General features: G+C 38.9%; 1 protein-coding gene across 5 annotated transcripts in view; it reads left to right on the top strand.

Annotated features, from left to right (window-relative positions):
* The window catches only part of LOC118001988 (uncharacterized protein C6orf118-like), a 43,081-nt gene that overhangs the window by 18,611 nt on the left and 2,210 nt on the right, over positions 1–22,260 (top strand). For 2 of the 5 annotated variants that reach the window (XM_034992212.1, XM_034992211.1), the window contains exons 5-10: positions 1,333–1,457; positions 4,192–4,250; positions 8,454–8,635; positions 16,072–16,125; positions 16,675–16,736; positions 19,730–21,801. In XM_034992212.1, the coding sequence (XP_034848103.1) occupies positions 1,333–1,457; positions 4,192–4,250; positions 8,454–8,635; positions 16,072–16,125; positions 16,675–16,736; positions 19,730–19,835 (588 nt within the window). In that variant the 3' untranslated portion in view covers positions 19,836–21,801. Of the gene's footprint in view, positions 1–1,332; positions 1,458–4,191; positions 4,251–8,453; positions 8,636–16,071; positions 16,126–16,674; positions 16,737–18,069; positions 18,518–19,729; positions 21,802–22,260 lie in introns of those variants that run through there. The other 3 variants (XM_034992208.1, XM_034992209.1, XM_034992210.1) reach the window with 3 other exon arrangements.

Below are 22,260 nucleotides of genomic sequence, written 5' to 3'. Positions count from 1 at the left end.
GTAGAGAGTGTCCAAGTAGCACTGGTTCCTGCAGGTGGTCCTGTGCTTGTGCTGAGGGTTGGTAAAGGAAATGGTACCTGCCAGCTCCTTTGTTCCCAAAGGGGTCTCTCTGTGAACCCTTCCTCTCTGGGACACACTCCAAGACGAGCAAATAACTTCCCCAATGTGTGTGCCAGGTGCTCTTCAGATTGTTGTTTTCATGCTGTATGTCTGCAGGCTGCTTGCCCTACCTTCTCTCCTGGAGTAACCCCAATGCCCTCGGGGCTCTCCCTGAGCCAGGCACACTGACCTTTAAATCTCTAGGCTTTAAGCCCCACTAGTTGCAAGAACTCATGAAATTCAGCCCCTCTTGTTTTCGTGTTCCCCATGTGGGCTTCCCTCTGTGCTAGTCTGTCTTCTCACCCTTCTTTGCGACTGCAGCTCTCTCTGCACCACATTGGCCACCATCCATTTCTCTCCCAAACCATGTCTCCACACTTCCTACCTTCTTCATTGTGGGCTCTTGTCTGCCTTTAGTTGTGGAGTTTGTTCTGCCAGTCTTCAGGTCGATTTCTGGGGGGTAGTTAGGGATTCGATAGTTAGCTAGTTGTATTTGAGGGACAAAGTGAGCCTGGTGTCCTCCTACTCCATTGCCATCTTCCCCATATCTGATTTACTCCTTAATTCAAACTTGCATGTGTGCAAAGTTTTCCTTGTTTTGAGCTTTTCGTGCTGCAGAAAAATAAGCTTTTGTTTGACAGGAATAAACAAACCTCCAGTTGGGGATCTACCCTATTCCTTAGTTTTTGAGGTTGAGTCCAAAAGGAACATACATGTCTTTATCCCAATCAAATATCAGCATGAAAATTTCCCTGGCCAACAGGGCATCCTATCCTTCTTTCTGTTTCTGGAAATGTGGAAGCCTTTCACCTAATGAAGCAGAGACTCTGTGTCTCCACATTTGAGTTCAGCATTGCTTTATATCCATGTAGAATAATCAAATTAAATAGTTTCTCACCAATTCAGAAATAATTCTTGTGCTCATGATAATATACTTGGAGCACTTTATTCAACATTTCTTTTCCCCACACAAACCCACAGTGAACCCCTGCCACTTTTTAACTTTCTTAAGAAAATAAAACCGTAAAATTTTAAAAACAATATTTTACCCAGATCTTTGCATGACTAGTTATTCCTTCTCCAATATTTTCTCCCCCCTTTCATCCTATTTACCTATTTTACCTAGAATTTCTATTTTGACTCAGGATATCTTGAATACACTGTAATAACAAAAAAGGAAAATGTTCACCCATCCTGTGTCTGTCTTACCCATTATGACCTTGTCCTTCCTAGACTCTGCTGGCTAATGCCAAGGGACTGGAGAAGAGATCAGTGAAGACTGCAGATGTCAACCAGGCCAAGGAGGAGCTGAGGGTGATGGTGATGGCCACCAAAGCAGCCCTGGAGCATAATGACAAGTGAGGGTTAACAGTCTGATTTTATTTATGTTGGGATTATACTATTTTACAATATTTTAAAACCATGTGACAAGCATATATATTTACATTTTTTTCTGCACTAATGGGGGAGGCATGCTGCCTTTACTAATACCCTGCCATTTGGCCTCTTTCATAAGCCATCACATCTGTGACTGGGAAATTCAGCCAGATCTGGTGTTTGTATGGCGGGGGGCGGGGGGGTGAAGGTGGTTTGGGATGGTTTCTGAAAGCATCTCATCTTCTTTAGTGGTCCCCTGGGGACCTACTGATAGGTGACACTGCTGCAAAGTCAAGACACCTTTCATGAATGATCTTGTTTTTATGTTTTTAACTTAAAAAAAATCTTTTAACTTTTCTGTGTAGTCTTTCAGATGAAATCACAATTGGATAGGGCATATGTTTTATAGAGGATTTAAAGAAGACTGAAGCAAAGCCAACACACCCAAAATATTATCAAGAAAACAAAACAAGAAAAAAAACCCAAAAAACAAAACCATGTCTTCAGTATAAGTAGAGGATAAAAAGCATTCAAACTTCAAAATACTTGAAATTAGAAAAATACACATCAAATGCCAGTGAATCATTATCATCTTTCTTTCTTCAAACCTTGGTGAGAGCAAGGGCAGTGGGGGAAGAGAGAAGAATGGAGCTGGTAGAAGGCCTATCATGTTCTAAAACCAGTTCCAGAGAGAGAGAGAGAGAGAGAAGAAGGGAGGGAGGGGAAGAGAGAGAAAGGAAGAGTGGGGAAGGGAAAGAGAGAGAGGAGGGAAGGAGAGAGAGAGGGAAGGGGGGAGGTCGTGAGAGGCAGGGAGGGAGAGAGGAGGAGGGGGGGAGAAGGGGAAGGAGAGGTGGAAGGGGACGGAGGGAACAGGGAGAGAGAGAAAGGAAGGAAGGGTGGAAGGGGGACAGGGGAGGGAGGGAGGAAAAGAGAGTAGTTTCCCTATCAGAGCACTGACTTAGAAGGAAAGGACTTTGAAGTGAGCATGGAAGCAAGGAACCAGTGCTGAAGTGATAATGATATGGTGGGAAGAGCTTTAAAAGAAGTGATCAGCATCTTTTAGAACTGTGCATTGAAGAGAAAAAGAAGCAAGGGAGGGGAGTTTAGAATCTCATAAAAGAAGAAAATTGAAAGGCACATGACCCTTTCACTATTGTTCTTTCTTTCCTCCAAAAAAAAAAAAAGTTATCCAGTAAAAAAATCAAAATAAAACACCCTAAAACAACAACAAAAGCATACTTTGCTATTCTGACAAAAATGTGTCCTCTTGAATTAGGAACCACACACTACCCAAACTGTTATCCCTACCTACAAAAATGCAGAGGTGCAAATGATCTCTGTCTGCACAAGCAACTATCTCTCTTGATAAAATGAGGACCCAAACAATTTAGCTGATGAAAATCCCTGCCATCCAACAACAACAAAAAGTTGAAGAAAACTGTACCACAGCATTCCAAACTTAAATATTCTCAAAAGAGCATTTCTAGCTATGAAAATGACCTTGAGTTAGAAATGTAAACACTAAGAAAGCACAGCAGTCAACAGCAATAAAAAGGAAGATGTGAAGCAAGATTTGACCACTCAGGAAAGATAGTTGAAAAAGTCAAAATTATGTCATAGATCCAGACGAAATTATGACACACCCAAGGAGGGATACTCTTGAGTGGACACAATAAGGAGCATTAGGGAAAAACAAAAAACAAGCCAGAGAATGAAGATGAGATAACAAAAGAAATAAAAAGACAGAGAAAAACTGGTTGAAGTGGAAGACAGGCAAAGAAGATCCAATTTACATATAATTAAAGTCTCAGAAGAAGAAGAAAAAGCAATGGAATAGAACATAATATTTAAAACTATAACACATTTAACATTTCTGGAAACTAAATGCCCTGACTCTGCATACTGATAGGGCTGTTACCATTATTATTAATTCATTTAATCTCAATTTCTTAAAATTGGAGGTCATAATACTTTTCTGTTTCTTTTCATCTCTGATAAAATGAGCTAATGTATGTGAAGCTACTTAACCATTAGGCCCCTGTAGACAGGCAGCATTGACTCATTTGTGGCACTGATGTTTTTAACCAAATCATAGGATTTCTGTACAAGCAATACATATTAGACTCCTCCCCACCCCCCATGTATTAGAAATAAGACAGGTGATTTAGTTTTGTTTTTTTTTTTAAACCAGGGAGAGGATACAAAGAGATTACAGATGTTTTCATTTCCTTTTAAAATGTCTTGTATTTTATTTTTAGTACAAACATAGTGGGATTTGTGAATTGTATCTGTGGGAGGAAATCATGAGGCCCAGGGAACATGCAGTGTGCATTCTAGCTGCAGGGACCTGCCTCCACTGCCCCTCATCTGTTGTTCATCCCGGAGTGTAAATGCTGATTTCTTTGTCTCCCTACTTTGTAGAATTTAAAGTAACAAAATAATGTTCATAACACTACAGGAAATAATTTACTTTATATTAACCAGCTTCTTCAACTAGTGGTTTATGCAGTCTTGGTAAGAAAGTATTCTTTTGTTTATTTAATTTGATTGACTTAGGCTTTCATTTTATATAGAGTTTCAAATCCCTTTTTTGATAGAAACTGAGATGACTTTTTATTTCTCAATTTTAAAGAAAGACTTGTGGCATAAAATAGACAAAAGAAGAAAGGTATGAATGGAGTTCTGATATTTTGCTGTTTTTTACCAAACCTGTAGACTCAGAAGTGAACTAGAGATGGAAAACACATTGCTGCAATCTGCTAAGGAAAAGTCAGGCGAGTAATTGTATGATAATGTTGTTCTTCTGACCTCTGGGTGAAGAATCTTCATGTCCTCGTCTATGATAATCTATGATTTATGGCCTCCTGCTATTATTTGTTTGAAAGGGTTCTTTTTTTCCAGATAGCTTATTAAATTGTATTCATTTATATTTTTTCCATCAAGTTCTTTAGAAATACAGCAAGTTTTCATTTAATCAGAAGTGGTTTAAATGAAATACTTTAAAGGTGTGGGAAACAGTTCATCTCTTTAATAGATCCTGTCAGGGTGGAGATTATTACTCCAGTTTCTGTTGCTTTGGGCACCTTTGGTTTTTTAGTTTCTCTGGAACCAGATACAACATGTATATACCATGTCATTCTTCTCTAAGATCTTTGTGGTTTTTAGCAGAATAGTGAATTAAGTCAAGACCTCATGTAGAAAGAATTATGTCAAGTTTTAGCTGTAGCCTCTTGTGGTTTCCAGGGTAACAGCAATGAAGACAGTCTATTCTGGATTCCAGAATCTTTGCATCTCTTTTCCCAGCTTGAAGAAGTCAGCATTTACAAACAACACGTTTCCCAGGCTCTCTGAGTTTGTGATGTCCTCTATCTTACAGACACGTTCTCTGTCGGGTTCAGCCTCACTCCCATGGTGTGCAGGTGGTAGAGGGCTGCCAGGGTTGGACCAGTCTCCCTGGCAGGCCATGGGGCTGGTGGTTCACCCAGATCACCAGCTTTGTTATTTCAACTCTGTTAGTCTCAGCTGCCTGCGTGTTAAGTGGGGATAATGATGGTACTTCCCTCTCAGGTGTGCTGTGAGGATTAAATGTAAGAATCCACAGGAAGTAGGAGCAGGGTGCCTGGCCCAGGGGAGTGGCCCTGCCCATTCCTCCTCCTCCTCATGGCTGTTGTGAGGAAGAATACACAGTTTATGGGAATCTGATTACATTTATGAATACTTATGCATTAAATAAATACTAAAATTATTATTATTATTATTATTTTAAGATTTTATTTATTTACTTGAGAGAGAGAATGAGAGACAGAGAGCACGAGAGGGAAGAGGGTCAGATGGAGAAGCAGACCCCCTGCTGAGCAGGGAGCCCGATGTGGGACTCGATCCCTGGACTCCAGGATCATGACCTGAGCTGAAGGCAGTCGCTTAACCAACTGAGCCACCCAGGCACCCAATACTAAAATTATTTTAAAATTAGATACACAATTTAGAATATGATTAAGTAACCAAAATAAGTTCCATACTGTTAATGCAATGATTCAGCCAAATGCCATTTTTCCTACAAGTTTGTTAAATACTAACTCATACTGGAATCACTCCCTGCCGCCCCCCGCCCCTCAGCAGCTTTTAGGATATACTCACAGATCTAACCTGTTTTAAGTTCTCAGCAGAACTTGGCCTCAAAGGTTCTTACTGGGGTCTTTTGCTTCCTTCTGCCACTTATTTCCTCTCTGTGAGCAACACCTGTGTGATTTACCTGCTGGCCATGTTCCAAGGGTTTCTTGTGGCCTGAGTCCTGGCCTCTTTTTTGTCCTAGGCTGGCCCAGTGCTTGTCTTCTGATCACGTGCCAGGACTTACAGAGAGGTTGGGTCCATCTTTCTCCTGCACCCACATTGCGTATTCTTGGGTTCCTCTTATAGAAAAGTCATGCATGGGACTCAAGCTCACTGTTTCCTTGCTGTATCCTAAGACAGGCCAACCATTTTTTTCCTTTTCTTTTTTTTTAATTTGAGTATAATTGACACACAATGTTACATTAATTTCAGGTGTACAACGTGTTGATTTGACACATTTGACGCTTTATGTGATGCTCACCACAAGTGTAGCTACCACCTGTCCCAGTAAATCGCTGTTACAGTATCATTGACCATATTCCTTATGCTCTGCTCTTTATTCCTGTGACCTACTCATTCTGTAACTGGAGGCCTGAGTCTTCCTCTCGCATTCACTTATTTTGCCCCATCCCTCCACCCCCTTCCCTCTGGCAACCATCACTTTGTTCTCTGTAATTATAGGTCTGATTCTGCTTTTTGTTTGTTCTTTTTTTTTTTTTTTTTAAGATTCCATTTATGAGTGGAATCATATGGTATTTGTCCCACTTTTCTTTTAGATTTAAGGACTTCATTGCTAACTGCTAACAGGATAAAACATCAGGATTTATAAGATAATAAATAAGAGGACATTACTAATTTCTAGAACTGTAGTAAACATTTCTTAGTAGTTGATTCTAGCTGTTTCTGACACTTTTCCTGTGCTACTGAAGAAATCTGGTAGCTTGTGTTCATCCTCTAATCTTTTCCTAAAGCTTTCTCGTTCAGGAGCCTCTCCTCCAAATGTATGTATTTACTGTGGGATTTCCGCCTTTTGGTACCTCAATCTTTCTCTCTCTCTCTTTTAAAGATTTTATTTATTTATTTATTTGAGAGAGAGAGAGAGAGAGAGAGCGTTAGCATGAGTGGGAGGAGAGGGAGAAGGAGAAGCAGACTCCCCACTGAGCAGGGAGCCCGATATGGGGCTCAATCCTAGGACCCTGGGATCATGACCTGAGCCAAAGGCAGACACTTAACTGACTGAGCCATCCAGGTGCCCCTCAGTCTTCCTTTTAGGTAGAAAAGGGGTAACAACAGTGGGGTCATTGGAGTGTCCTTATACTCCTTTTGGCTTCTGTGCCCCCAGTTAATTGTTGTAGGTTAAAACCTTCAGCTTAGGTTAAGGTGGGGATCAGACTTCAGATCATAGTTCCTGTTTGTGCAGAAGCTTAACTCTGGCTTCTGCCTCCTTGGCTAGTTCATTGTGTATCTACTTAGCTAGTTCCCCCAAATTTCAAAACTCATCTTCAAAGTTTTCCCTTCTTCCAAATTTTGCAAGTTTGATGGCAATTGTTTCTGTGTTGTTTACTATGGACGGGTAAGTATTATCACTCTTCTGAGTTGCTTTCTTTCCTATCAAAAAGGATTAGTTTTTCTTTCTCAAATTACCACTGTAGTCAGACCCTACCTGTGCTGTTTGATGATCAAGTTCCTTCAGCAGTGAGTTATTCTCAATATCTCCGTCTCCTTTCTGAATCCTTAAATAATGACGTTTGTTGGAGCCCAGCATGTCTTTGGTTCAATGCACACATATTTAATTCCAAATCTCTTTCCTGCTCAAATGTCTTTTTTAGGCTTGAGATCCCTATATCCAATTGCCTACTGGATAAGACCACTTGAGTATCCCATAGGTGCCTCAGCTCAACACGCCCAAGATTAAACTCTCTGTTTCAATGAATGGCATCACCAAACACATGGAAGTCAAGTCAGAAAGCCTGCAGAAGAAATCTTTCCCTCTCTGCCCTATCAATCACTTTAACACAGCTTGTAGTTAGTGGCCCAGGTGGGATTCGAACCCAGCTGTCTTACCTCTCTGCTGCATTGAACTCCCTTCCTTCCTACTGCATCTGTTCCTAGCTGTAGCAAAGCTGAAACCTAGGGATTATTTTGATACCTACCTGTCCTCTCCATCCAGATCCAGTCAGTTACCAAGCCCTCCTTGTTTCCATTCCCTAAATCATTTTTGTATCTCTTCACTTCTTTTTATGCCACAGGTACTATCTTGATCTGATCTTGTTTGAATGAGTGTAGTAGCTTTCTGACTGGTCATCCTGTTCCAGCTTCACCCTTTCTCATCCACTTTTGGTACTGCAGACAGAGTGACCATTGTGTGTGTTGATCCCAGCTTAAAAGCCTTCAACAGCATTGACTGATTTCCTAACATATGTTATAAGACCTTTTCAGTTCTCCCCCCTGCTTCCTTTCTAGTATTCATTGATGTCACTCCCTGGCCCTCAATGTTCCCACCCTACCATATAACTTTCTTTTTACCAAAATGTGCCAAGTTCTGCTCTTCTGCCCCTTCTTTACCCCCTTTCTCTTGTCTAACTCCTTTTCATCCTTTGGGTCTCAAGTTCATCATACTTCTCCTGCAAAGTCATCCTTGCACCTTCCCCACACTATGTTAGGTGCTCAAATTGGGCACTCAGTAAATTAGGGGAAGAATATTCCAATTCTTGGATCAGATAATTTTTCTTGATGTGCTTGGAGCTTGAGTTACATTATATTTTATAGCTATATATAACATACATAATACAGTTAGTAATGCATAATACTATTAATAAGAGATGACATATTAAACAGTAATACTTTGCTTTTAAAAATATTTGCAGAATTATCTAAGAAAGATGTAATGAATGAAGATCACCTTACTCTTATTGAGAAGGTTGAAAAGAAGAGGTGTGAAATACTTAATAAATGGGATGAAATTCAAGCTCTTGAAAGAGAAATTAAAACAACTTTGATTCATACTGGAATTTTGCGTATCACTGAAAATAGGATTAAAAGCATAGAGGTATGTAATTTATTTATTTGAATGTTTACATTGTTCTTTTGCTTGAAGATGTTGGCAAACACATGAAGCAATTTCATTTTGCAAATGGGTAAACAATAATGGAAAAATTGGTCCAAATATATTTTCATTATAAAACATTTGTGGCAAATGGTTAGAATAATTAAGAGATCTAGCTAAAACAACAAAAATAAAGGTGATAAAAATCCTGTAGAGTTCTGTTAAGGTTCAAATTGGATCTCTTTCAGGTCAGTTGATGTTTCTTACAGTTTAACAATTTTGTATAGAAAATGCTTGTCATAAAAGTAATGACAGCCAACGTTTAGTATCCAATATGTACTAATTAGCTTGAACTGAAGCTCAGAGGATTTAAGTAAGCTGACCTATATGACATAGTTTACAGGATTCAAGCTTAATTCTTTTGGGGCTCCAAAGACCTTATTATTTTCATTGTGTCACATTGAAACTCCATAGTTAGATTTTCAGTGAGTTGTACAGTTATGTTAGAAGATAGAAATTAGTTACTACCATTGAAAGGAGAGTCTGCTACATTAAAAGTAGTCTTTAACAATTATTACTAACCAATTTTTTGATGAACAGTATAATATAGATTGTAATCCATATTTTGAAATATTATGCTGCCCTACTTTTTATATATTGTAACATAATTTTTTATTTGTGTAGAATCTGACTCAGTGTTACCATTTAGTTACAGAGTTTGTAAGTGATGTGTGATTATTCTTTTTCTCATGGTTATATAGTTACATGTATTTTCCCAGCACTATCTTTTTTAAATCTTTTTTTTTTTTTAAAGCAGAAGTATACAGTGTACAGGAAGGTGGTGGAGGTATAAGCTTGTTTTGACTTCTCTCTCTCTTTTAAAATAATATGTAAGATTTCCTTCTGTGTTTTTTGTTTACAGTCTGTTCTTATTTATTTATTTAAAATTTTAAGATTTTATTTATTTATTTGAAAGAGAGCACGAGAGAGAGAGAGTGAGAGTGTACAAGCAGGGGTGAGTGGCAGAGGGAGAGGGAGAAGCAGACTCCATGCTGAGCAGGGGGCCTGACGTGGGGCTCCATCCCATGACTGTGAGATCATGACCTGAACCAAAATCAAGAGATGGACACTTAATTGACTGAGCCACCTAGGTGCCCCCCAAATTTGTATTTTATATTGTATCCAGCCACCTTAACAAATTCTGTTATCAATTATGAAAATTGAGGAACTGCTCTAGAATTTCCCTAAAATTCTCTAGGCTTTTCTTTTTTTTTTTTTTAATTTTATTATGTTATGTTAGTCACCATACAATACATCATTAGTTTTTGATGTGGTGATCCACGATTCATTGTTTTCATTTAATACCCAGTGCTCCATGCAGTACGTGCCCTCCTTAATACCCATCACTGGGCTACCCATCCCCCTACTCCCCTCCCCTCTAAAACCTTCAGTTTGTTTCTCAGAGTACATAGTCTTTCATGGTTCATCTCTCCCTCTGATTTCCCCCCCTTCATTTTTCCCTTCCTTCTCCTAATGTCCTCCATGCTATTCCTTATGTTCCACAAATAAGTGAAACCATATGATAATTGACTTTCTCTGCTTGACTTATTTTACTTAGCATAATCTCCTCCAGTCCCATCCATGTTGATGTAAAAGTTGGGTATTCATCCTTTCTGATGGCTGAGTAATATCCCATTGTATATATGGACCACATCTTTATCCATTCATCTGTTGAAGGGCATTTCAGCTCTTTCCACAGTTTGGCTACTGCGGACATTGCTGCTATGAACATCGGGGTACATATGGCCCTTCTTTTCACTACATCTGTGTCTTTGGGGTAAATACCCAGGAGTGCAATTGCTGGGTCATAAGGTAGCTCTATTTTTAATTTTTTGAGGCACCTCCACACTCTTTTCCAAAGTGGCTGTACCAACTTGCATTCCCACCAACAGTGTAAGAGGGTTCCCCTTTCTCCACAACCTCTCCAACATTTGTTGTTTCTTTCCCTGTCCATTTTTGCCATTCTAACTGGCGTAAGGTGGTATCTCAATGTGGTTTTGATTTGGATTTCCCTGATGGCTAATGAGGATGAACATTTTTTCATGTGTCTGTTAGCCATTTGTATGTCTTCTTCAGAGAAGTGTCTGTTCATCTCTTCTGCCCACTTTTTGACTTGATTATTTGTTTTTTGGGTGTTGAGTTTGAGAAGTTCTTTATAAATTTTGGATACCAGCCCTTTATCTGTAGTGTCATTTGCAAATATCTTCTCCCATTCTGTGGGCTGCCTCTTTGTTTTGTTGACTGTTTCCTTTGCTGTGCAGAAGCTTTTTATCTTGATGAAGTCCCAAAAGTTATTTTTGCTTTTGTTTCACTAGCCTTTGGAGATGTATCTTGAAAGAAGTTGCTGTGGCCGATGTCAAAGAGGTTACTGCCTATGTTCTCCTCTAGGATTTTGATGGATTCCTGTCTCACTTTGAGGTCTCTCATCCATTTTGAGTTTATCTTTGTGTATGGTATTAGAGAATGGTCAAGTTTCATTCTTCTGCATGTGGCTGTCCAGTTTTCCCAGCACCATTTATTGAAGAGACTTTTTTCCATTGCATATTTTTTCCTGCTTTGTCAAAGATTATTTGACCATAGAGTTGAGGGTCCATATCTGGGTTCTCTATTCTGTTCCATTGGTCTGTATGTTTGTTTTTGTGCCAGTACCATGCTGTCTTAGTGATCACTGCTTTGTAATATAGCTTGAAATCAGGCAACGTGATGCCCCCAACTTTGTTTTTCTTTTTCAACATTTCCTTGGCTTGATTCAGGGTCTTTTCTGATTCCATACAAACTTTAGGATTGTTTGTTCCAGCACTTTGAAAACGTCATTGGAATTTTGATCGGGATGGCATTGAAGATATAGATTGCTCTGGGTAGCATAGACATTTTAACAATGTTTATTCTTCCAATCCAAGAGCACGGAATGTTTTTCCATCTTTTTGTGTCTTCTTCAATTTCTTTCATGAGTGTTCTGTAGTTCCTAGAGTATAGATCCTTTATCTCTTTGGTTAGGTTTATTCTGAGATATCTTATGGTTTTTGGTGCTATTATAAATGGAATTGTTTCTCTAATTTCTCTTTCTACAGTTGCATTGTTAGTGTTTAAGAAAGCAACTGAATTCTGTGTATTGATTTTGTATCCTGCCACATTACTGAATTGCTGTATGAGTTCTAGTAATTTGGGGCTGGAGTCTTTTGGGTTTTCCACATAAAGTATCATGTCATATGTGAAAAGAGAGAGTTTGACTTCTTCTTTGCCGATTTGAATACTTTTTATTTCTTTTTGTTGTCTGATTGCTGTTGCTAGGACTTCTAGTACTATGCTGAACAATAGTGGCGAGAGTGGGCACCCTTGACGTGTTCCTGATCTTAAGGAAAAGGCTCTCAGCTTTTCCCCATTGAGGATGATATTCACTGTGGGTTTTCATAGATGGATTTTATGAACTTGAGGAATGTTCCCTCTATCCCTATACTCTGAAGAGTTTTAATCAGGAAAGGATATTGTATTTTGTCAAATGCTTTTTCTGCATCAATTGAGAGGACCATATGGTTCTTCTCTCTCTTATTAATGTGTTCTATCAAACTGATTGATTTGCGAATGTTGAACCACCCTTGCATCCCGGGGATAAATTCCACTTGGTCGTGGTGGATGATCCTTTTAATGTATTGTTGGATCCTATTAGCTAGGATTTTGTTGAGGATTTTGGAATCCATATTCATCAGGGATATTGGTCTGAAATTCTCCTTTTTGGTGGGGTCTTTGCCTGGTTTGAGGATTAAGGTAATGCTGGCCTCATAGAATGAGTCTGGAAGTTTTCCTTCTGTTTCTATTTTTTGAAACAACTTCAGGAGAATAGATATTATTTCTTCTTTGAATGTTTGGTAGAATCCCCCAGGGAATCCATCAGGCCCTGGACTCTTGTCTTTGGGGAGGTTTTTGATCACTGCTTCAATCTCGTTACTGGTTATTGGCCTATTCAGGTTGTCAATTTCTTTCTGTTTCAGTCTTGGGAGTTTATAGGTTTCCAGGAAGGCCTCCATTTCATCCAGATTGCTCAGTTTATTGGCATATAGTTGTTGATAATAGTTTCTAATAATTGTTTCTGTTTCCTTGGTGTTAGTCATGATCTCTCCCCTTTCATTCATAATTTTATTAATTTGGGTCCTTTCTGTTTTCTTTTGGATAAGTCTGGCCAGTGGTTTATTGATCTTATTAATTCTTTCAAAGAACCAGCTTCCAGTTTCATTGATCTGATCTACTGTGTTTCTGGTTTCTAATTCATTGATCTCTGCTCTAATCTTATTATTTCTCTTCTAATGTGTAACTTAGGCATCGTTTGTTGCTTTTTCTCTAGTTCTTTAAGGTATAGAGTTAGTTGGTGAATTCGGGATTTTTCTGTTTTTTTGAGTGAGGCTTGGATGGCTATGTATTTCCCCTTTAGGATCACCTTTGCAGTATTCCATAGGTTTTGGACTGATGTGTTTTCATTCTCATTGGTTTCCATGAGTTGTTTAAGTTCTTCTTTGATTTCCTGGTTGACCCAAACATTCTTGAGCAGAGTGGTCTTTAGCTTCCAAGTGTTTGAATTTCTTCCAAATTTTTTCTTGTGATTGAGTTCAGTTTTAAAGCATTATGGCCTGAGAATATGCAGGAAATAATCTCAATCTTTTGGTATTGGTTGAGACCTGATTTGTGACCCAGTATGTGGTATATTCTGGAGAAAGTTCCATGTGCGCCTGAGAATGAATATTCTGTTGTTTTAGGGTGGAATGTTCTGTATGTATATGAGGTCCATCTGGCCAGTGTGTCATTCAAAGCTCTTGTTTCTTTGTTGATTTTCTGCTTAGATGATGTGTCTATTGCTGAGAGTGGAGTATTGAGGTCTCCTACAATTAACTTATTGTTATCAATATGCCTCTTTATTTTGGTTAACAGTTGGCTTATGTAGATGGCTGCTCCCATGTTGGGGGCATAGATATTTACAATTGTTAGATCTTCTTGTTGGATAGACCCTGTAAGAATGATATAGTGTCCTTCTGTGTCTCTAACTATAGTCTTTAGTTTAAAATCTAATTTGTCTGATATAAGAATTGCTACCCCAGCTTTCTTTTGAGGTCCGTTGGCATGGAAGATGGATCTCCATCTCTTCACTTTCAGTCTGGATGTATCTTTAGGTTCAAAAGCATATGGATGGGTCCTGTCTTTTTATCCAATCTGCAACCCTGTGCCGTTTTATGGGAGCATTTAGGCCATTCACGTTGAGAGTGATTATTGAAAGATATGAATTTATTGTCATCATGTTGTCTGTGAAGACCTTGTTTTTATAGATTGTCCCTGTAAATTTCTGTTGTATATCACTCTTGGGGTCTTTCTCCTTTTATAGAACCCCCCTTAATATTTCTTGCAGGGCCGGCTTAGTGGTCACATATTCTTTCATATTCTGCTGGTCTTGGAAGCTCTGCATCTCTCCATCCATTCTAAATGACAGCCTTGCTGGATAAAGTATTCTTGGCTGCGTGTTCTTCTCATTTAGTACCCTGAATATGTCTTGCCAGGCCTTTCTGACTTGCCAGGTCTCTGTGGATAGGTCTGATGTTATTCTGATGTTCCTTCCTCTGTATGTAAGGAATCTCTTCCCCCTAACTGCCCTTAAGATGGTTTCCTTGGTTCTAAGATCTGCGAGTTTTACTATTACATGCTGGGGTGTTGGCCTGCTTTCCTTGATCTTGGGAAGGGTCCTCTCTGCCTCTAGGACATGAATGTTTGTTTCATTCCCCACATTAGGGAAGTTCTCAGCTACGATTTGCTCAAATATATCTTCTAGTCCTCTCTCTCTCTCCACCCCCTCACGGATTCCAATAATTCTGACATTGGAATGTTTCATGGTGTCACTTATTTCTCTGATTCTATTTTCATGGATTCTGAGTTGTTTTTCCCTGGCCTCCTCTTTTCCCTTTTTGTCTATTTATTGGTCTTTGAGGTCACTAATTCGTTCTTCTGGCTCACTTACCTAGCTGTTAGATTATCTAGATTAGATTGGATCTCATTGGTAGCATTTTTAAGTTCTGCCAATTCAGCTTTCATTTTTGCCCTTAGAGACTCTATGTTGCCATTAATTGATTTCTCCATTCTAGCCATTGTCTTTACAATTGCTAGCCTGAATGCCATCTCTGACATCTTGGTTATATCTGCATCCATTTGTAAATCTGCAGCATAAGTCATAATCTCTGAGTCTTTCCTATTTTGGGAGTTCCTCCTCCTAGTCATTCTGTTGAGGGATGGTTGAGGGAATGTATAGAGTCCAAATTATTGACCACAGCCCAAGCAAGGTGCACCTGTTTTATAGGGATCTTAGGGTTGCTGGCCTCTTGTTTTCCTAGCCTATCTTCTGGGGGAGGGGCCTGCTGCGCCATTACTCAGGCAATCCTGTTTGGGCAGAGTTGCCCTGCCCCCTGTGGCGGGGGATGGGCTCAGTGAAAATTGGCTTTGGGGGCTTTTGTTCTCTGGTGGCTTTCCCTGGTGGCTCTCCATGTCTCTTCCGAGAGTCAGAGTAGAAGAGACCATTTTCAACCCTCTGCCTCAGAGCAGAGATCGCAGTCTGTTCTTCAGTGAGCTCTTCAGGCCACACTATTCTCCGTTTCTGTCTGTGCTGCTATGAACTGCCGTGTCCTGGGTTGTGTGCCCCTCAGCAGCACTCCCAGTCCTCGCCTCCAGGTCGGGGCTCGCCTCTGCCCTTCGTGCTTCTAAAACCACCAGCCACCCCCAGTTCACACACATGGCCCCACTCCAGGTTTCCATCCAGGGGGCTGCCCTAAAGTCCTTTCCCCATCGCTGCCAGTCTGCGAGTCTGTGCCCAGGCCCCAGTGTGGGAGGCTGTCGCTCACTGGTGGTGTAGGATCCCAACAGCTCAGCTCCCTCCCCCTTCCATTTATCCTCTGATATCTGCCCATGGAATCATGGCTCCCCACTTTGTACCTCAAAATAAACCACATGAGATATTCTGTTTGTAGAGATCCAGATCTATCTTCTTACATCTCAGGCTGATTTCATGGGTGTTCAGAGTGGTCTGGTAGATATCCAGCTCAATTCCAGGGACTGGTTGGAAGAGGGACCCCTACTCCTCCACCATTTTTTCTGCCTTCTCTCTAGGTTTTTCTAATATCAACCCTTATCTCCTCTAGTTTTTGACCTAGAAGGCTAGGATCTTTCTGTCTTTACCACATGTCCTTCAAGTCATGCTGTGTTTATTCGTGTTTTTAAATGGTATGCTATTGGGTACTTTTGAAATCAGAATAGCATCATTTACATAATACTTTTTGTTCCATAAATGGGGAAAAGCATTTAACAAATATTCTTAACCAAGTATCTTACTTTAAAAACCATTTCTTCTTCAGACTGAAGCTATAAAATTGGAAACAGCAAATAGAATTTTAAAGAAGAAAATGCATGTAAGTTTTTGTGGATCAATTTTTTCAATAGAAATATTTCCTTTAGTGATGTGTGCTTCTTGTACCATGTCCTAAGCAAAATAAGAATATATGCATTATCTTTCTAAATGATAACTTTCTGTAATGCTGAGAATATCTCACTATGCAGACATTAGCTTAAAACTGGACAGGTGTAAGCTAATGTATTAATGAAAAAAATAAACATCCTTTTTTAAAGTCGAATATGCCAAGCAGAATTGACCATTTCTGTAACCCTTGCACATGTAACAATGAGTTGTAATGAGTTTATTTGGTAACAAGAGATATAATGAACTGGTTCCTCTAATGACTTTCAGGATACCCTTCCAAAATACATACTAACAATTTGCTGCTTAACAGATTGTAATTCTGTTTCAATTAGATATGTATATGCCTCTGTATTATATACAGTATACATTAGTATGTTATACCTGATTCTAGAAGTAGTATTCCATTTAGACTCAATCTTATTATCATATAAGATCAATATCATGCCATTATACATGACCAAAGGATTTTGATTCTTGGTAGGTTATTGAAAACCAGGTGAAGCAGACCATGGAGAAGAATAATATGAGTGAGGAAGAGCAGCAGTAAGTATTGATGACATGATAAAAAAGTGGGACAATCTCATGCTATTCTCAAAACTGTCCACTCAAATCTGCATTAGACAAGACCGTGCTTCTGAAATGTTTATATTCACAAGAGTGTTGACTTTAAATATACATGTTACATCCTTTCCTGTGCTCAACAATGCTGAGCCCAAGATTTAAATCTCAATCACTATATATTACTTAGCAATGTAGAAATAAATTCTTTGGAAAGAACTGAAGAATTGAGGGTAAATTCTCACGGGCAGCGATCAGCAAGGTGGGGAGGCAGGTGACTGTGGTGGCTTTCTTTTCTCAAATTATATGGCTTTAGTGATATTAAATTTTTGAAGAACCCTGTACATGTAATACTCTGATAATTTTAATTTAAAAATGAAATGGCTGATTTATATTATCAATTACATAAATTTAGCTTTATATAGTTAATTTTCTTAGAATTGGTACTACAGTTCAAATTTTAGGATTTGATAAGGCTGGGAGCTACAGAAAACCATTGCTGGTTTAAGTATGGAAAGTGCTAACTTGTAACAGCAGTAAAAAGACATTTAGTTGTAGGTAGCCTTGGTTCAATAATAATATCAAGGAACCAATGTTCTTCTATCTTTCTTCTCTGTTTTCCTTGAGTATGGTTTTCCTCCTGGAGGCCTCAGTATGGCTATCTTCAGGCATGGGTCCACATCCCATAGAGGAATAATGGGGGAAGGGGAGGACAAAAGGCAAAGAGCTTCTCATCAGGAGGTTTTTCTGTGTTATTTAGAAGGCAAAGCACTTCCAGGGACACCCATATCTCATTGCCAAGCACCATGTCCCAAGACCATCCTTAGCCACAAAGGAGTCAAGGAAATAGCACACTCTACTTCCCAGCTCACATGGTAGAGAAAGTCATGGGAGAAAGGTGTTAGAATGGTTGCTGAGTGAACCACACAGGTGGATTATATTATGTTGGGTGTCCTCAAAGAAAAGAATATAGAATTACAAATACAAAATTGGGAAGGCTCCTTCCATAGTTTTGGCAATGAGAGTGAATGGACCTAAAGTTTAAACATCATTATCTTCAAAGTAAATCTACCTCTGCTGCCACACTATACTTGGTCTGGAAAATACTCCAGGGGATTGTGCCCATATACAGGGAGAATCTTTGCTACATTCAAGGCCAAAATGCTACAAAAATCCTTTAAAATGGAAGTGGAAGATTACAAAGCCTCACTTTGTGTTTTTGAGTAAATATGTCCTAAAATAAATGCTTGTTTAAAAATTTTCTCTTATGCTTAAGGCACTTTTGTCTAATCTATTGTGTTCATTTGTTGTGTTTAAGGAACCTTTGGGATTTTATTAAAGAATTTGTAAACTTAAAGGAAACAGACCATAACTCAAGTGATTGGAAAATGACCTATGAAAATTCATAGCCACCATGTGCATAGCACGAATGTTTGCAGATGTATAAATTAATGAAGATACATCTCATTTTGTCAGTTTTAATCTCTAATAAAGTTAACGTAGTATATATATCCTACCCAAGATATTGGAATAAATACATGTATGCATGTGATTAGTTTTACTTTTGTATACATATTCATAACAATAGTAGTTCTTAGGGTATTTTCTGCTTTCCTTCCATAATTTTCTCCAAGGAAAAATACTTTCAGTTATTTGATAGGAATAAGAAATTCAGCACTGCTACAATACAGATCAAATATGTTTCTTATTTGCCAATGCAAGTTTATATATAAACATTTAATAAAATGTAGTAATCATAGAATTAACATTCACATAACTAAATAATCTTTACTGATTGTAAGTGATGCAGTGCTCTGAAACGTTATAGCTCTGGCCTGGTGCTTTGCAACACATGTGTCTTGACAGATTGTGATCTTCATGACAACATTGTAACTTGGATTTTTTAATGCCCACTTTGCCTATAATCTGGTCTGAGCACTTAGAGTAAATACAAGTCCAATTTCTTTGGACATCCATATACGGGGCTATGGTAAGGATCAAAGGTAAGGGTGAAGTACACGAGGGATTTGATCTTAACCTGGGAGAGTACAGTTTGAGGTCAGGGAGAGAGAGAGAGAGAGATATGAGCAGGGTTTGCTTCCTATGGACCAGGGGCCCAATGTCAGGGTGGTGTGTTCATCACAGCTCTGTTTAAACTCAAGAGCTCTCTCTGGGGAATGATTCATTCTGCTTTTAGAGATAAAATGGTTGCAGCTGAAACTGCAGATGTTCACCATATATAGAAATAAATTGGGCTTTATTAATGTTTGTTGAATTCTCAATGTTCAAGTTGCCTTCTCTTGGTTATTTATGTTCACTAGAATCTTATTAAGTAGGCACCATTATTTCCCATTATATGGGGGAGAGAATGAAAATGTGAAGGGGTGAATTGATCTGTTTAAACTACACTGTGAAAAATAGAGCAGGAATCCAATCCCAGATTTAGTTTGCTCAATTCCTAAACTTTTACCACTGCATTATGCTGTGCCATTTATATATATCACTGGTCAAGATATAGGGAAACACATTTATACATCGTCAGTGACATAAAGACCATTAGAAGTAAGAAGAAACAGACCAACAATCAAAGCTGAATTTACTTGCTTGCCAAGCAAGGGACAGCCATTCACTCAAGAGGCAAGATTCAGGGCTGATCCAATTAGAAAGTAGAGGAGGCTGGATATAGAGGCAGAAGGGTGTGCTGTTTTGTTTAAGAGGACTTTAGACATTAAGGACTGAGTGGATTTGCTGGGGAGGGGGATGGGGACTGGAAGGTCCTTTTGTTGTTTGGTCTTTATTCTGGCTGTCACAAAAGCACTGTTTTTGAAGAGATATGACATGGGTTGTAATCAAACCTTGTCAAGATCAAACTCTTGTAGCAGGTACTTTGTTATGTGAATTCTTTGGACTGATAAATTTTTCATTTAAAAGCAATATAAGTAATCCTACCACTCATTCATGTATTCAACATTCATTAGATCCACATTCAGGTACATTTCAGACAGTCACTACTTACTGGAAGTATGGAATGGAGACATGGCCCCAATCCTCAAGGAGTTGATAGCTTGTTGTACAGACTTGTGAAAAGAATACCAACAACAAAAAAGAAAGCCTGATAAAACTAAAGGCATACAAGGATGTGGGTAAGCACACTCTTACCCACTGCCAGAGCAAGTGTAAATTGATATGAACTGTTTGGGATGTAACTTGACAACAAGCTCACCAAATACCTGTGCGTTCCCAGAATCTTGCAGCCCTGCTGGCCATGACGGCCATGGAATTTGTTTGAGCCAGTGCGGGATAGTTGTGATAACACATGACAAGAAGGGTGAACTCTGGAAAGATCAACTTATTTGTAAAAAGAATTAAAAGGGAATACAGAGTATCAGAAATGTGACTTCTCAGTGTGGAAAAAGCTGACTGATTTCAGTTTACAGATTCAAGAGATGAGAATAAAATCTACAACCAGATTATATGTCTGAGAGTAAAGACTACATTACAAGTATGGCCTTTTTACCAAAGCCCATAGCCTCCTGTCTGAATGGACAGTTAGGGATGAGCCATGAGGAGGAGGAAGGAAAGAGATCTGAGAGCAACACTAAGCAAACCATGGGCACATGGAACTGAATGGAAGCAAATGGATTGGAGGTGCATTGAGTTTTTGAGGGAGTTTGACTATTACAGGCAATCAGAAACCCAAGGTAAGTTAAGTCCATTGCTGCTCAAAAGCTTTAACAGCCCTGAGTCCCCTGAACATCCTGAAGAGGAACAGGAAGGAAGCTGAGGAAACCATATATCCCCCAAGAGAACATATTCCCTAAAGCCCACTTTGGATGTGCCCGAGGAGGACAAAGGAGGGCCAAACCAGTGACAAGGACAATGAATGAGAGCTCCGTCCCAGTGCAGTCAGACTTCACCCTGCTCCTTGGTAGGGGACCCTTACAAGGTCTTCTCTGTAGGGCTTCAGAAATGCTACAGACCATGGACTGCTGTGTGTGTGTCCTTACCCTTTTATGCATATCTATTTGTAAATTTATTGCAATTATCCTGATTCACAACAGATGGAGAAAGCGCTGTGTATCCTTTAGGGATCTTGGACTTTGAGCTGGATGTAGTGACTGGGTGGGATTTGTCTCCCTTGGAGAGGATGGCACTGTGTTTTATGCAAAGAAATAAGTAAGCGAAGAGATTTGTTAATCAGAATGTGGACCGTGAAAGAGATATTTCTACTGTAGAAGTTGTAAAGACTTGTATTCCTTCCAGGTAGTGAGGCTACTGGGACCCTGGATCTTCTGTGTACCTAGTTCTTAAGCAGAGCCCACCATTTTGGATATAGAACACGAGTAAGACATAAACTTTGTCAGATCAGGCCAGTGGATATTAGGGTTAACTTGTTATTGCACCATAACCTAGTCTATATTGATTTACCCTGTTTACCCTAAAGAAACTCATGTACATGTACCTAAGGAGATTTCTCTTTCTCATTTTCTCTTGTTCTCTATCTTGTCCTGTCTATCTGTCTTTTATCTATCTATCTATCCATCTATCTATCTAAATATTTAATCTATTGATGTTCACCAATTAACTCTGATATTAGAAAATAGAAAAAGTGTCATGGTTTCTGAGGAGGGTAGTAATGGTCCTGGTTGTCGTCTTTAAATGGAACACTATAAAGCAGATAAAAGAAATAGACCTAAATACATCAACATGAGTAAATATCAAAAACAATGTTGGGTGAAAAAAGTAAGTTTCAGTAGAGTACATACATGGTAGTATTAATCTAAATAAAAGAGGAGGGGGAAAAGAGAACGCTCAAGGTGGCTTTAATATTTTAGTAGTATGTATAGTGTTTTATTTCTTTGAAAAAATATGAAGCAAATATTCTGAAATCTTAATGTATGTTTAATATAGATAGTGGACTCGTAAGTATTAGTTATATTATTTTCTATAAATTTCTATAAGTATTATGCTAACACTTGTTAAACACTTATCATATACTAGACACTGTTCTATACACTTAACCTATATTCATTTAGTTCCCTTGTGATCCTATATGGTAGGTTACAGTTATTATTTTATAGAGTAGGAAATTGCTTATTTAAAATTTTTAAATTTTAATTTTAAATTTAAATTCCAATTTAAATATATTTTAAGAAGTAATGAATGCGATAATTTATCATGAGGCTATGGTGTAAGTATTTGTAAATGGTATAAGGAAAGTACAAAGATGAGCTCACAGAACTCAGTACTATCCATGGGGGAGAAGGGACAGAAAGGCCAAATAAACTTTGTGAGTTATTGACCATTAAGTTCCCATGAGGGGAGTGGTGATTCAAGGTAGAGGGAACCATGTGAGTGAAAGAGCAAGTAGACTGGCATTGGTGCAGAGATTGGTGGTGGTGGTGATCATGATGATGATGATGATGGTGGTCATGATGGTGGTGGTGATGGTGCTGGTGGTGGTGATGGTGATGATGGTCATGGCAGTGATGATGGTGATGGTGATGGG

This window comes from Mirounga leonina, unplaced genomic scaffold, assembly GCF_011800145.1.
Source record: "Mirounga leonina isolate KUSES-001 unplaced genomic scaffold, KU_Mleo_1.0 Mir_55, whole genome shotgun sequence".
In the NCBI taxonomy this organism is placed as follows: domain Eukaryota; kingdom Metazoa; phylum Chordata; class Mammalia; order Carnivora; family Phocidae; genus Mirounga; species Mirounga leonina.
Note: the sequence above shows the minus strand (reverse complement) of the source record. Positions and strands in the feature narration are given on the sequence as shown.